Here is a 16,541-nt window from a genome sequence, read left to right as displayed (position 1 = left end):
CAATACAAGCAGCCTATAAAGCCTGTGCATTGGCACCCATGCTTTTTTGCTGCTGCTGTCCAGCCCTCTAGGAGAATATAGCCAAGAGTAGCGACCGTACAGTGCAATGTATAACATACAAGCATAAGTACAAATGAACACTTCAGCACATGCAATACAAGCAGCCTAGAAAAAAACCTGTGCCTTAGCACCCTTGCTTTTTTGCTGCTGTTATCTCGCCATCTAGGAGGGCATATAGCCAAAGATAGCGACCTACAGTGCAGTGTATAGCATACAAGCATCAAATACAAATGGACACTTCGGTATTTAGTGGGGTCAGCACTTCAGGTGCTGCTTACCGCCCGCCAACAACGCGGGTATGTGGTCGCCAGAGCCCTGTGTTGGTTGCCCAGAGCATGTCTCCGTTCCCCATCTCGGACTGCGTGCAGGAATGGCTGCCGGCGTCCTTCTCCAGCTCGTGTGACGAGGGGCGGGCCGTGGGCGTGCCCCAGACAAGAGCGGGAAACTGGCGTCCCACTGTGTCCAGTGAAGGGGGCTGGAGAATGCAAAGCAGACTCCAGCCCTCTGCGCTGACTGTGTGTACAGCGTCCCGCCTCTCCCTTGACTGGCAGGGCTGGAGGCGGGAACGAAACGAAAACTAGGCCGCAAAGCCGGGGACTCGAGTAATAAGCGCGGCCGTCCATGTGCACGGCCAGCGCGGAAGTCCCCGGCGCACCACAAGTCCCAGCCGCGCCACAATGTAAAAAACACCCAGCAGCGGCCGGCGCGGCAGTTCCCAATACATAAATTCACTCAGCTAAGCTGCAGTGAATAATAGCACGAGCGCACCGCGCTGTTACCCCCGGCGCACTAACACTCCCAGCAATGCTGGTGTGTGTGCGCGCGCTCCCGGGGACACAGAGTACCTTAATGTAGCAGGGCCTGTCCCTGACAATACTCAGCTCCGTATCCAGCAGGTTCTCTGGGTCTGTGGATGGAGCCCGGTCTCAGTGCCTGGAGACCGGTAAGATCCCACTTCCCTCAGAGCCCTCAGGGGGATGGGGAAGGAAAACAGCATGTGGGCTCCAGCCTCCGTACCCGCAATGGGTACCTCAACCTTACAAACCACAAGTGGGGTGAGAAGGGAGCATGCTGGGGACCCTATATGGGCCCTCTTTTCTTCCATCCGACATAGTCAGCAGCTGCTGCTGACTAAAAACAGTGGAGCTATGCGTGGATGTCTGACCTCCTTCGCACAAAGCAGAAAACTGGTGAGCCAGTGATCCCACTGGGGGTGTATAGCCAGAAGGGGAGGGGCCTTACACTTTTTAGTGTAATGCTTTGTGTGGCCTCCGGAGGCAGTAGCTATACACCCCAATCGTCTGGGTCTCCCAATGGAGCGCCGAAGAAATAAACCATTAAAAAACACATTTGGTATCACTGCATTCAGAAATGCCTCATCTATCAAAATATAAAATCAAATAACCTGATTAGTAAACTGTGTATGTAGCGTCAAAAAAATTCCAAAACAAAATGGTTTTTGGTCGTCGCAAATTTTGCACAAAATGCAGAACAGGTGACCAAAAAGTAGCATCTGCGCAAAAATAGTACCGCTACAAAACATCAGCTCGATACGCAAAAAATAAGCCGTCACTGAGCCCCATATCCCAGAAATGAGCACTTTACAGGTTGAGAAAAATGGCGCAAAAAGTGCACCATTTTTTTTGGGCCAAACTTCAGAAATTTTTTTAACCCCTTAGATAAAAAGTAAACATATACATGTTTGGTATCTACGAACTCGTACTGACGTCAGGCATCACATGGACACATTAAGTTTTACTATATAGTGAACACTGTGAATAATATACCCTCAAAACTATCGTGTAATCACTTTTTTTTTTGCAATTTTTCCAGACTTGGAATTTTTTTGCCATATGGTAAAATTTATTTTTTCATGCAAAAGAACAACCGGTCCAGCAAAAATCAAGCCCTCATATTTCAAGATTGACCGAAAACTAAAGTTACGGCTCTTGGAAGAAGGGGAGCAAAAAACAAAAACGAAAAATCGCCTGGGGCGGAGGGGCAAAAAAATTCCTTAAAAAAGTGCCCAACTCTTTTTGGATGTAAAGTACAGTTCTATATTAAGCGTTTATTTCTGTTTTTCTGCATCAATTAATGTTACAATCTCCACTTTACCTGCACTTTTACTCTCAGTTTGTCTTGTAGGAGACGTTGTATCCTCCGACTCTTCAGAGGAGTGAGCTAAAAATTCATGAAGCTTCTGCACCAAAGTATTCAACTTGTTTTTACTAAAATAAAGAAGACATCGAGAAAATATTAAATAGGTTATGTGTGTGATGCATGAGAAATCAGCCAGCAACATTTATCTAGAAATGAACCAAAATGTCTGAATAAAAAACTAGTTGTACTTCATTAGACAAAAATGACCACAGGTACGCCAGTGCTAAAATACAAGCAGACATTTTGTAACTTGTTCAGTGAATGAAATGGCAGAAAAGCGCACTTCCGAATCAATCCACTAGGTGGATATCCGAAAGAGCAGCTTGAATAAGGCCATCGTACAGTCACACTGTGTCAAGTGACTTTCTTCCATTTGGAAGACAGGCAAATATTTTATGAAGACAAAAAATAAGGGGGTTTCCACTACTATCATAATGACGAACAGCAAATTTTCAGGAGGACTCAGATTCAACACCCCCACAGACCTCCAACCGAGACCGGATTTACACTGTGTTCAAAGCAAAACACCCCCACATCTGCTGCTGGGTACAGATCAATGCCTCGGGTGAGCACGTTCTCAAAAACTCAATCCCCAGAGCAAGTGGAAAGAATAGAATCGCTATAATGTGAACAGACGTCAGCATCCCTCACTTATATCACGAAATTCTGAGAAAAAGACATTGGAGTGATTTACATTTCAGGGGTAAGCCCCAACCTCTACTTTGATGAATTAACTGGGAGCACAGGCACTTACTAATACAGAAGCATTACAGGTTCTCCTCCTGCACTTGTTTGTACAGCGTTTTTCACTTGGAGGCGGCCGACTGACTGGCCTGCACACATGCTCCTCCATCAGCAGCCTTTGTTTAGGCAGGAAAGCTGTCTGAAAAAAGCTCCACTGACTGTGGCAGAAGGAAATAGTGTACCACTTGCATATACAAGTGTCAGAAGATTACTGCATTTTTCGGACTATAAGACGCACCTTTTTTCCCCAAATGTTGGGGAAAAGTGGGGGGTGCGTCTTATAGTGTGACTGTAGGGCTGCGGGGAATGAGGGTGCTGCGGTGGAGCAGGTCAGGTCATCGGTGGCATGTGCAGGCTGTAGCAGCGCCTGCCGTGACCACGTGGGCCTGCTCATTTCATATGCACACATCCTCCCACCCATCATCTCTCAGCGCTGAAGCAAGCACTGTCAGGTGGGCGGGGGGTGCACGCATAGTAAAGAGTCGGCCCGCATGATCACCCCTGGCAACTACAGCCTGGGGGGCAGTGAATAAGTACAGTATACTCACTGCTCCCTGCAGCATCGCAATCTCCTCCTGTCTGCCGGCTCACTGATGTGTGTGGAGAGCGGTGAGCACAGCGATGACGTCATCCCTGTGCGCACGGTTCCACACACATCAGTGGGCAGGCAGACAGGAGGACATGGAGATGCTGCAGGGAACGGTGACCGGTTCCACACAGGTCAGCGGCGCTGCTGCTGACACAGAGGATGACGAGCGATGCTGCTGGAGTGAGGAAAGGCGAGTATAAACGTTTATTTTGTGTGCCACAGGATTCAGGCCATATACCAGGATGGGGGTATATTCCAGGATGGGGGTATACAGCAGGATGAAGGACATATGGATGGGGATCATATACAAGGCAGGAGGATCATTACCAGGATGGAGTCGCTTTAGTAGAGAATTTGGGGACATTACCCCCATAAGTGTCAGCAGCAAATTATCACCCCATAACTATGTCATGAACACATTTTTTGCTTAAAATTTTATTTTCCTATTTTCCTCCTCTAAAACCAGGGTGCGTCTTATAGTCCAAAAAATACGGTATGTCCCAGCACCTTTATAAAAATAAAGAAAAATAAAGTGGCCATCTCCCTTTATGTTAAATTCTTCCAGACCGCCCAAAAGCTTTAAACATTGGGGCAGTTCTGCACATTAGGGCAGGATCACACAAACGTAGATTATCTCTTGAGCGAATCGGGCTGGATATACTGATGACAGAAAATAGAAAAAGTAGTTCAGCTCACCCTTCCTAAAGTCCAGGTCAGGATCGGTGTTGGTGCACGGAGCTGCCCTGGCCTCAGGCAGAATACAGACAAGGAAACTAAAGTATGATCTCCAGCACTTCAAAGAAGGTTAAAAATATTTATTGAGGTTCTATTAAAAAAGATCCATCGATCATGGAAACAGTGAGGGGGGACACATTAAGAGAAATCCAACATGTTTCAGCTAGTAGAGCCTTATTCAAGGATTGCCTTTTTTAATGTGCACACAGATATACTGAAAAGTCTCACTTGGAATGGAAAGGAACCTGGAAACAATTTCCAGTAATTGCTAGTAGAAAAGTCTCTATAGCAGGCACCTGAAAAAATGCATGTATGAAACACCCAAGTAAAGTGAACAGGTGCATATAGGTGCGTGCACACATAGACAAGAAAAAGGATATATATAAGATAAAAAATACCAAAAATTAGTACAGATAAAAACGAAACATATATATAATACAATACAAAAAATACATTCAGTTATATTGCAAAATGAGATCCTGCCGAACATTAAGACCTAGGGGTTGGCGTGTAGCTAGTTTAAAAATCCAGTAAGATTCACGATTTAGTATAGTTCTATGATAATCTCCACCTCTGGCTGATTTGAAAACTCTTTCAATACCTTGAAATTTAAAGGCAGAAATATCACCCCTGTGTACATTAATGAAATGTCTTGATACTGCTGATACATTAACAGCTTGCAGATTACAGGCATCAGATAAATGCCTTCTGATGCGCTGTTTTAGTGGACAAATAGTACAACCTACATATTGAATGTTACATTGTATACATTGTATCAGGTAAATGACTCCTGCAGTGTTACAATTAATGTAACTTTTCATAGAAAAACTCTCTTGTGTTACACAGGAATGAAATGTTTTAGATTTGATCACATATTTACAAGAGAGACATATACTGTGTCCACAATTAAAAAAACCTATGCAATTGAGCCATGTAGGTCTTTTGGGAGAAATTTCATTTACCATGCTTGGTGCTAGTAAATTGGATAGTGTAACTGCTTTTTTGGCCACACATTTAATTGTATGAGTTTGTAAAATTTGATTCAGTTTATTGTCTTGCTGTAATAAAGGTATGTATTTATTAATAATACCGGTTATGAATTTGTATTGTGGAGAATATGCAGTGGAGAAAACAATATTATGTGTAGTAGATGTATACTTGGATTTATCCAGTAAAAGAGTTGGTCTATCTATTTTGTCAGTAATTGCTATAGCCCTGTTCAGACTCCACTCAGGATATTTTCTTTTTCGGAGTCTATTTTTGATGTTATATGTCTCTTTAATGAAATGTGTTGCATCAGAGCAGTTTCGTTTAGCCCTTATTATCTCTCCTACTGGAATATTTCTTACTACATGGGGAGGATGACAAGATGTAGCCTCTAAAATTGAATTAGCATCAGTATTTTTTCTATATGTTGTTACCTCTATTTTCCCTTTATTGGCTGTAAAATTAATATCCAAAAAATTAATTTGGGTATTATGACTGGTGTATGTAAACTGTAGATTAGAAACATTATTATTTAGATGATTAACAAATGCTTCTGCTTCTAGGACAGTGCCTTTCCAAATAAAGATACAGTCATCAATATAACGCCCAAAAAAAATTATTTTATCTTGAAAAATGTTCTGAGAATGAAAAATAAAATTCTCTTCAAATACTGCAACCACAATGTTAGCTAGGGAGGGCGAAAATTTACCTCCCATACTGACTCCTTTTCTCTGTAGGTAAAATGAATTATTGAAGCAAAAATAGTTGTGTGTTAGCAAGTAGTGTACGGAAGAAATCAAAAAATTGCATAAATCCGAAGAATATGTACTGTACCTGTGTAAAAAATATTTTAGGGATTCCAAAGCAACATGATGCGGTATGGAGGGATACAGGCTAATAATATCGCAGGTAAGCCAACTGTAGTCATTTTCCCATTTGATCTCTGTAATGTCTTTAACGCAATCCTTGAATAAGGCTCTACTAGCTGAAACATGTTGGATTTCTCTTAATGTGTCCCCCCTCACTGTTTCCATGATCGATGGATCTTTTTTAATAGAACCTCAATAAATATTTTTAACCTTCTTTGAAGTGCTGGAGATCATACTTTAGTTTCCTTGGATATACTGATGACACTCAGATCAAACTATCATCGAAGCTTGATCAGTGTCAGCATAGTGTAAGGCGATTCTCAGGGATGAAAATTTTAACAGTGTGAGGAGAAGATGGAGAACAAAATGTCTCCGTTGTGTGAATCTGCGGAAATCGGATTGATATCAAATGTGATCCGTGGGCAGTCTGGTGGTTTCCACAAAGCCACAGACATGAATGAGTGAGTAGCATCCAATTTGCATGTCAAATTGCAGCATGCTGACACCGATTTCATTCTCAGGTAAAATATCGGTATGAGGGGGGTGGGGGGGTGGGGGGGAGACACTGATAATATGTAATGGGCCAATGCTTTAGAAAAAAATAGGAAAGCACTGGTCTAATATATACCGTGGTATGAGCGAGTCCCAACTCTACAACTCCTGGAGAGCTAGCAGAGGCAAAAAAGTGGAGCTGGCTATCAGACACAGCCAAACTCCCCATCGAGAGGCAGAAATGTTTTCTTTCCATCTCTGCCTTTGTTCAGCGCTGAATAAGTGCTTTGTACCCAAGTATAGGGAGTGCTGAGAACGCCTCCCCGTACAATACTATGGATCAAGTGATCGCTGGGTGACCGGAGGACTATAGGACTGCGGGATCCTAGCCGACCTGATCAGCCCTGTAGTGCAGAAATAGGCCTCAATCTTGTCCAACAATAGAAAAAATAAGAAATATAAAAACATATGGAAAAGCTGAAATTTCATCAAAATGTCTGTTATAACTTTATGGGAGATAAGAAAAGTGAAGGCACATTACATGAAATGTTAAGAAGGGGGGTCACTGCCAATTTAAAAGAGAACCTGTCATAAGGATTGTGTAGGCTAAAATAATAGTATGGCTATAATGGCGCTGTTATACAGATTCAATACATGCCTTCAGTGAAGAAATCCACATCCTTGTTGTATAATCAGCATTTGAAGTTTAGGTTTCCTAATGATTTGGTGGGACTTTGGGGTGGGACTATGGGTAGGGTCTTCAGTACTGCCCCAGCCCCTCCGCAGCCTTTGGTTGTTGTGTCTTTCCAAAGTTCGTGTCGGCACTGTCCAAGCCACAGGTGAAGCTTGGGCAAACTGATCTTCTGCCAGCTTTAAAGACAATGGAGTTAGTGGCAATGCATGCCCAGATTTACATTATAAGAGAAGGTGGAATCGTGGCACACGCTGTTGTGTGCAAGTCCTGGCTTTATTATAAATCCATTAAAAGGTGCATACATTTACATCTTGGTTCAATGACAAGCCAAGAAGTAAATCTGTGCATGCGCTGCCACCAACCAGCGCTATCTTACTGAAGCCTGCCGGGAGATCAATAAGCGCAAATGCCACCTGCAGCTAAGACAGTGCTGGTGTGAACTTCAGAACAGGAGAACGATGCAACCACCAGAGGCAGCAGAGGGTCCAGGGCAAAGCCGAAGACCCTACCCACAGTCCCGCCCTAATGTACCAAAATCCAAACTTCAAATGCTGTTTAACCCCTTCACGACCTAGGACATCGTGGTATGTCATAGGTCGTGTACTTCCCTTTGATATGGGCTCATGTACTTCCCCCTTTGATGTGGGCTCAAACAACACACATTTACCTGCACACGTCGGCTGAGCAGATTTAAGATCCGCGGCATTTGTGCTGTAGAGAGCGGTGCTGATGCACAAACGGTCAGTAAAGTAGAAAACAATAAAAAGTGAAAAAAAAAAAAAAAAAAAGGCTTAAAAATATGAAAAAAATTAAGTTAAAATCTCCTTTTGCACCATTGAAAATAAAATAAAATACACCTTTGGTATCGCCTTGTTCAGAAATGCCCGCTCTATCTGATCGGTACACGGCATATAGCGGAAAAAAAATCAAGATGCCAGAATTGTTTTTTGGGCTGCTGTAAAATTGCAATAAAAGGCTTTAAGAGGTGATCAAAACATCACGACACCAAAATGGTAGAATTAAAACGTCCGCTCAGGACGCAAAAAATAAGCCGTAACAGCCTCAGATCTTGAAAAATCAAACAGTTACAAATCACAATCAAACAAGTCTCAGAAAATGCTGCCGAAAGCATCATTCTTTTGTTGACAAATTAGTGAATTATTTTTCACCACTTAAAAAAAACACTATACATGTTTGGTATCTACAAACTCTACTGACCTAGGGAATCATACTGCCAGGCTGGTTTTACCATATAGTGAACATCGTACATAAAATACCACTTTGGATTTTCACCTTTTTTTTTACTGCAAATTCACCACACTTGGAATTTTTTTCCTGTTTTCCAGTACAATATAGATAAAATCTGAAGGGCAATAGGGTCTTACCCAATGGACATGTGTCTCCCCACTTCATCAGGAAATCCACCAATATTAACCATCCAAAGGTGGATTTCCTGATGAAGAAGTGGGGTGACACTTTGAAACACAGAATAAAACCACTTTCATTCAACTTTACTGGATATACCGTATTTTTCGCTTTATAAGACGCACCCCAAATTTAGACAAAAAAAGGAGTAAAAAAAGAAATATGGGGTTCGTCTTATACTCCGGTGTTCTCTTACCGGAGGGGGGCAGCAGTGGTGGTGAAGAAGGGGTCACAGGAGGCAGAGGTTGTGCTGGCAGGCGCGGCGGGTCAGTGCCAGCTTGGTCGTGGTGGCAGGTGCGGTGGCAGGAGCCACGGGGTCCGTGGTGGCAGCAGCAGCTGTGGCAGGTGAGTCATGCAGCAGGCCGGTGCAGTTAGTGTCCCAGTGTCCGCGTTCCCGGTTCAAATGATGGCGCCTGGAGCGGCGCATGTGCAGATGGAGCTCTCATCCAAGGGCTCCATCTGCGCACACGTCCGCTCCCAACGCCATCATTTGAAACTGGGACTGTGGACAAACTGGGCAACCTGCTGCATAGCCGCCCGCCCTGCACGCAGAGTGGCGTGCAAGCGGCCGGGTACTCGTGCTTGCGTGCGTGCGGTCGGCAGCCGGGTGCCCGTGCTTGCGTGCGGGCGGCAGCCGGGTGCCCGTGCTTGCTTGCCACAGGCACCCGGCTGGCGCCCGCCCGCAGCCACAGGCACCCGGCTGGCGCCCGCCCGCAGCCACAGGCACCCGGCTGGCGCCCGCCCGCAGCCACAGGCACCCGGCTGCCGCCCGCCCGCAGCCACAGGCACCCGGCTGCCGCCCGCAGCCACAGGCACCCGGCTGCCAGCCGCTTGCATGCAGCCACAGGCACCCGGCTGCCAGCCGCTTGCATGCAGCCACAGGCACCTAGCCGCCCGCCGCTTGCATGCAGCCACAGGCACCTAGCCGCCCGCCCGCAGCCACAGGCACCTAGCCGCCCGCCCGCAGCCACAGGTACCCGGCTGCCGGCCACTTGCCACAGGCACCCGGCTGCCCGATCGCCACACAGACAGGACCCCCAGGTAAAGCTATATTCGGATTTTAAGATGCAACCCCCATTTTCCCCTTAAATTTTTGGGAGGAAAAGTGCCAAAAAATACGGTATGTCATTTTTTCAGCAGCGCAGTAACAGTTTTACATCTACTTTGTTGATGATCTGCTAACAATACAATATGGGGCAGAATGAATGGTGTAATTCCAAATTACAGCTCGTCCCGCAAAAAACAAGCCCTGATGTCTATACTGATTGAAAAATAAAAAAGTTGTGACTCTTGGAAATAAAAAGGTAAAAACAAAGAATCACCAGGTTAAAGCGTTAAATAACAACCAGGCTGCAGATCTTCAGTAAGGACATTATTGAACTAGTATAACAGCACCATTATGGCCATACATTTACTTTAGGATGCATGATTCTGATAACAGGTTCACTTTAAACCACTTTTTCTAGCACCGTAAAGAAAAAAAAATAGCCTAATAGCAATTCTGTAATGGGTATGTCCGCACGTGTGCGTTCTGGTTGACAAATAAAATGCAACATTTTGACAGCAGTCAACACTTTGTGTGCCTAAAAAATGCATCCAAAACGCTGCGTTTTGGATGCATTTTGGATTACTGCTCCCACAGACAGAGTAGGTGGAAAATGCAACTAAAACGCACAATAGAAGTGACACGTTGCTTTTTGAAAAGCATCGATTGCCAAATATTTGGCATTCAAAATGCTGCGTTTAAAAAAGCAACGTGCACCTGGAAATTGCAGACTTCTCAGACTTTGCTGGGGAATCACAATGCATGCATTTTGACAATGAGATGCTGCAGTTTTAAACGCAGCCAAAATGCAGGAAAAAAATGCACACGTGCGCACACAGCCTTGCACAGGTGTGCAAAATTTTTATTTTAGTGACCTGTAGTTTAACAATAAATTAAAAAAAAAAAAGTAAAAAAAAAAATAGACATGTATTTTTTTTTCTTCACAACACCCCTTCTACCCACTCAATATTACCGTAGTTAAAAAAAAAAATAAATAAATTGGGTCAAATAATGAAAAAATATTTCCTCTTTTTGTGATGTCTGGAAAAAAAAAAATATGACTTGTCGTACAGGTAGAAAGGTTGAACTAGTTAAATGGAATTGGAGAGGTCGCACATGCCCACCAAATCACCAGCATTCCTCTATTGCTTTATACATACCCTACATTACAAGCAACTTATGCTGAATGACACAAAGATGTCCAAACAGTATTTTACAGTCTATTTTTTATATACAAATTAACCTTTTGACTAGTCGATGGGGAGTTTACCCAGACTTGTTGTCCCAGTCTGTATGTCTGGAAGCAAAGAAGCTGCTTGATCTCCACTTTCTCCGTCAAGTTAATTTGCTTTGGGACATGCACAGTCGGAAAGCAAACACCTGGCCTCAGAGGCGCAAAGATGTGTAGGAAGATTTGCAAAGAGCCGGCAATGACGCCCACAAGGTGTGATAACATGCTGAGAGGGCCGACTAGACTGGGAAAATAAATGCCCATTAGACTACTCAAAAAGCTACATTTGTATATTAAAAATTGACTGTAGGCATAGAGCAGCGCTGCTACCTCTCACACAGCTTGTGTTTGCCGGCACCCACTCTTCCGGGGCTCATGTGTGGACTTACATGCAATGTAACGCACACAAGTATTAGTTGCAGATGCAAGCAACGTCATTTTTGCAAAACTTCAAACAAATTCCAGAAGTGTATAAGTTGTGGCAAAGAAGGGAATTTTGTTTACTTACCGTAAATTCCTTTTCTTCTAGCTCCTATTGGGAGACCCAGACAATTGGGTGTATAGCTTCTGCCTCCGGAGGCCACACAAAGTATTACACTTTAAAAAGTGTAACCCCTCCCCTCTGCCTATACACCCTCCCGTGCATCACGGGCTCCTCAGTTTTGGTGCAAAAGCAGGAAGGAGGAAACTTATAAATTGGTCTAAGGTAAAATCAATCCGAAGGATGTTCAGAGAACTGAAAAACCATGAACCAAAAGAACAATTCAACATGAACAACATGTGTACACAAAAGAACAAACAGCCCGAAGGGAACAGGGGCGGGTGCTGGGTCTCCCAATAGGAGCTAAAAGAAAAGGAATTTACGGTAAGTAAACAAAATTCCCTTCTTCTTTGTCGCTCCATTGGGAGACCCAGACAATTGGGACGTCCAAAAGCAGTCCCTGGGTGGGTAAAAGAATACCTCGATAAAAAAGAGCCGAAAACGACCCCCTCTTACAGGTGGGCAACCGCCGCCTGAAGGACTCGCCTACCTAGACTGGCGTCTGCCGAAGCATAGGTATGCACCTGATAGTGTTTCGTGAAAGTGTGCAGACTAGACCAGGTAGCTGCCTGACACACCTGTTGAGCCGTAGCCCGGTGCCGCAATGCCCAGGACGCACCCACGGCTCTGGTAGAATGGGCTTTCAGCCCCGAAGGAAGCGGAAGCCCCGAAGAACGGTAAGCTTCAAGAATCGGTTCCTTGATCCACCGAGCCAAGGTTGACTTGGAAGCCTGCGAACCCTTATTCTGGCCAGCGACAAGGACAAAGAGCGCATCTGAACGGCGCAGGGGCGCCGTGCGAGACACGTAGAGCCGGAGTGCTCTTACCAGATCTAATGAGTGCAAATCCTTTTCACATTGGTGAATTGGATTAGGGCAAAATGAAGGCAAGGAGATATCCTGATTGAGATGAAAAGGAGATACCACCTTAGGGAGAAATTCCGGGACCGGACGCAGAACCACCTTATCCTGGTGAAACACCAGGAAGGGGGCTTTGCATGACAGCGCTGCAAGCTCAGACACTCTCCGGAGTGATGTAACTGCCACTAGAAAGGCCACCTTCTGCGAAAGACGTGATAAAGAGACATCCCGCAGCGGCTCGAAAGGTGGTTTCTGAAGAGCCGTTAGCACCCTGTTAAGATCCCAGGGTTCCAGCGGACGCTTGTAAGGTGGGACTATGTGGCAAACTCCCTGCAGGAACGTGCGGACCTGCGGAAGCCTGGCTAGACGTTTTTGAAAAAATACGGATAGCGCCGATACTTGTCCCTTGAGAGAGCCGAGAGACAAACCCTTGTCCATTCCGGATTGGAGGAATGAAAGAAAAATGGGTAAGGCAAAGGGCCAGGGAGTAAAACCATTATCAGAGCACCAGGATAAGAAGATCCTCCAAGACCTGTGATAGATCTTGGCGGACGTTGGTTTCCTGGCCTGTCTCATGGTGGCAATGACATCCTGAGATAACCCTGAGGACGCTAGGAGCCAGGACTCAATGGCCACACAGTCAGGTTGAGGGCCACAGAATTCAGATGGAAAAACGGCCCTTGTGACAGCAAGTCTGGGCGGTCTGGGAGCGCCCACGGTTGACCCACCGTGAGATGCCACAGATCCGGGTACCACGACCGCCTCGGCCAATCTGGGGCGACGAGAATGGCGCGACGACAGTCGGACCTGATTTTGCGCAGCACTCTGGGCAGCATCGCCAGAGGAGGAAATACATAAGGCAGTCGAAACTGCGACCAATCCTGAACTAATGCGTCCGCCGCCAGAGCTCTGTGATCTTGAGACCGGGCCATGAATGCCGGGACTTTGTTGTTGTGCCGTGACGCCATGAGATCGACGTCCGGCGTTCCCCAGCGGCGACAGATCTCTCGAAACACGTCTGGGTGAAGAGACCATTCCCCCGCGTCCATGCCCTGACGACTGAGAAAATCTGCTTCCCAGTTTTCTACGCCCGGGATGTGAACTGCGGAGATGGTGGAGGCTGTGGCTTCCACCCACTGCAGAATCCGTCGGACTTCCTGGAAGGCTTGACGACTGCGAGTGCCGCCTTGGTGGTTGATGTATGCGACGGCAGTGGCGTTGTTCGACTGGATACGGATCTGCCTGCCCTCCAGCCACCGATGAAAAGCCAATAGGGCTAGATACACTGCCCTTATCTCCAGAATATTGATCTGAAGGGATGACTATCGGAGTCCAGGTTCCCTGAGCCCTGTGGTGGAGAAAAACCGCCCCCCACCCTGATAGGCTCGCGTCCGTGGTGACCACAGCCCAGGTTGGGGGTAGGAAGGATTTTCCCTGCGATAGAGAATTGGGAAGGAGCCACCACTGAAGTGACGTCTTGGTTGCAAGGGAAAGAGACGTTCCTGTCGAGGGAAGTCGACCTCCTGTCCCATTTGCGGAGAATGTCCCACTAGAGTGGCCGCAGATGGAATTGCGCGAAGGGCACTGCCTCCATCGCTGCCACCATCTTCCCCAGGAAGTGCATGAGACGCCTCAAGGGGTGTGACTGACCCCGAAGAAGAGATTGCACCCCTGCCTGCAGAGAAAGCTGTTTGTCCAGCGGTAGCATGACTACCGCTGACTGAGTATGAAACTCCATCCCGAGGTAAGTCAGTGATTGGGTCGGTGTCAACTTGGATTTTGGGAAGTTGATGATCCACCCGAACTGCTGGAGAGTCGCCAGAGCGACGGTAAGGCTGTTTTGACACGCCATCCGAGAGGGTGCCCTGACCAGAAGATCGTCTAAGTAGGGAATCACAGAGTGGCCCTGAGAGTGTAGGACCGCCACAACAGATGCCATGACCTTGGTGAACACCCGTGGGGCTGTCGCCAGGCCGAAAGGCAATGCCACGAACTGAAGGTGTTCGTCCCCGATGGCGAAACGCAAAAAGCGTTGATGTTCGGGTGCGATCGGCACATGGAGATAAGCATCCTTGATGTCGATCGATGCTAGGAAGTCTCCTTGTGACATCGATGCGATGACCGAGCGGAGAGATTCCATCCGAAACCGTCTGATGCTCACATGTCTGTTGAGTAGTTTGAGGTCCAGAACGAGACGGAACGAACGGTCCTTCTTTGGTACCACGAACAAGTTGGAGTAAAAGCCGCGACCATGTTCCTGGGGGGGAACAGGGATCACAGCTCCTTCTGTCTTCAGAGCGTCCACCGCCTGAAAAAGTGCATCGGCCCGCGCGGGGGGCGGAGAGGTTCTGAAGAAACGAGTCGGGGGACGAGAGCTGAACTCTATCCTGTAACCGTGAGACAGAATGTCTCTCACCCATCGGTCTTGAACATGTGGCCACCAGGCGTCGCAAAAGCGGGAGAGCCTGCCACCGACCGAGGATGCGGTTCGGGGATGCCGAGAGTCATGAAGAGGCCGCCTTGGAGGCATTGCCTCCGGCGGGTTTTTGGGGGCGTGGCTTAGCCCGCCACGCATAGGAGTTCCTCTGGCCTTTCTCCGGCCTGCTGGACGAAGAGGATTGGGGCTTGGCGGAGGGACGAAAGGACCGAAACCTCGATTGTATTTTCCGTTGCTGAGGTCTCTTCGGCTTGGACTGGGGTAAGGAGGAGTCCTTTCCCTTGGATTCCTTAATAATCTCATCCAATCGTTCGCCAAACAATCGGTCGCCAGAAAACGGCAAACCGGTTAAGAACCTCTTGGAAGCAGAGTCTGCCTTCCATTCGCGCAGCCACATGGCCCTGCGGACTGCCACAGAATTAGCGGATGACACCGCTGTACGGCTAGCAGAGTCTAGAACTGCGTTCATGGCGTAGGAAGAAAAAGCTGACGCCTGAGAAGTCAAAGACGCAACCTGCGGAGCAGAATTACGTGTGACCGCATTAATCTCAGCCAGACAAGCTGAGATAGCTTGGAGTGCCCACACGGCTGCAAAAGCCGGGGCAAAAGACGCGCCCGTGGCTTCATAGATGGATTTCACCAGGAGCTCTATCTGCCTGTCAGTGGCATCTTTTAGCGATGAGCCATCTGCAACCGATACCACAGATCTAGCCGCCAATCTAGAGACTGGAGGATCCACCTTGGGACATTGAGCCCAACCCTTAACAACGTCAGAGGGGAAGGGGTAAAGTGTGTCAGTAAGGCGCTTAGTAAAGCGCTTGTCCGGAACCGCTCTGGGCTTCTGGACAGCATCTCTGAAGTTAGAGTGATCGAAAAACGCACTCCGTGTACGTTTAGGGAACCGAAACTGGTGTTTCTCCTGCTGAGAAGTCGACTCCTCTACAGGTGGCGGCGGGGGAGATATATCTAACACCTGGTTGATGGACGAGATAAGGTCATTTACTATGGCGTCCCCTTCAGGTGTATCAAGATTGAGAGCAACGTCAGGGTCAGAGCCCTGAGCTGCGACGTCCGCCTCGTCCTCCAGAGAGTCCTCAAGCTGGGAACCCGAGCAGCGTGAAGAAGTCGGGGAAGATTCCCAGCGAGCCCGCTTAGCCGGTCTGGGACTGTGGTCCGGGCAGGGGTCCTCCACGTGAGACCTAGGGCCCCCCCTGGGAGCGCGCTGCGGCGCGGACAGAGAAGGGCCTGGAGGGGACGATCCAACAGGGCCCGGGGCCTGTGTAAGGACCGGTCTGGACTGCAAAGCTTCCAGCAGCTTGGCAGACCATTTGTCCATAGACTGAGCCATGGATTGTGAAAGTGACTCAGAGAGTTTCTCAGCAAAAACGGCAAACTCTGTCCCTGCCGCCTGGACAGGGAGAGCAGGGGGGTCTACCTGAGCCGAGGGGCCCACTAGTGACCGAGGCTCCGGCTGAGCAAGCGAAACAGGGATCGAGCATTGCTCACAGTGAGGGTAGGTGGAACCGGCAGGTAACATAGCCGCACAAGAGGTACAGGTCGCAAAATAACCCTGTGCCTTGGCACCCTTGCTCCTTGTGGACGACATGCTGTTGTCACCTAGGAGTGATCACTGAGGGTATATGGGAAAAGGTATATAGCCCGACCGAACAGA

The 16,541-nt window shown here is 47.3% G+C and overlaps 1 protein-coding gene across 2 annotated transcripts in view; it reads right to left on the bottom strand.

Moving 5' to 3' along the window:
• Positions 1-16,541, bottom strand: part of ATRX (ATRX chromatin remodeler) — a 355,842-nt gene that overhangs the window by 311,743 nt on the left and 27,558 nt on the right. The window contains exon 3 of one of the 2 annotated variants that reach the window (XM_075323857.1): positions 2,176-2,288. In XM_075323857.1, coding sequence (XP_075179972.1) covers positions 2,176-2,288 — 113 coding nt within the window. Of the gene's footprint in view, positions 1-2,175; positions 2,289-16,541 lie in introns of those variants that run through there. The other variant, XM_075323858.1, reaches the window with a different exon arrangement.

This window comes from Anomaloglossus baeobatrachus, chromosome 9, assembly GCF_048569485.1.
Source record: "Anomaloglossus baeobatrachus isolate aAnoBae1 chromosome 9, aAnoBae1.hap1, whole genome shotgun sequence".
Classification (NCBI taxonomy): Eukaryota; Metazoa; Chordata; class Amphibia; order Anura; family Aromobatidae; genus Anomaloglossus; species Anomaloglossus baeobatrachus.
The sequence above is the reverse complement of the archived record's forward strand: the minus strand, read 5'-3'. Positions and strand labels throughout refer to the sequence as shown.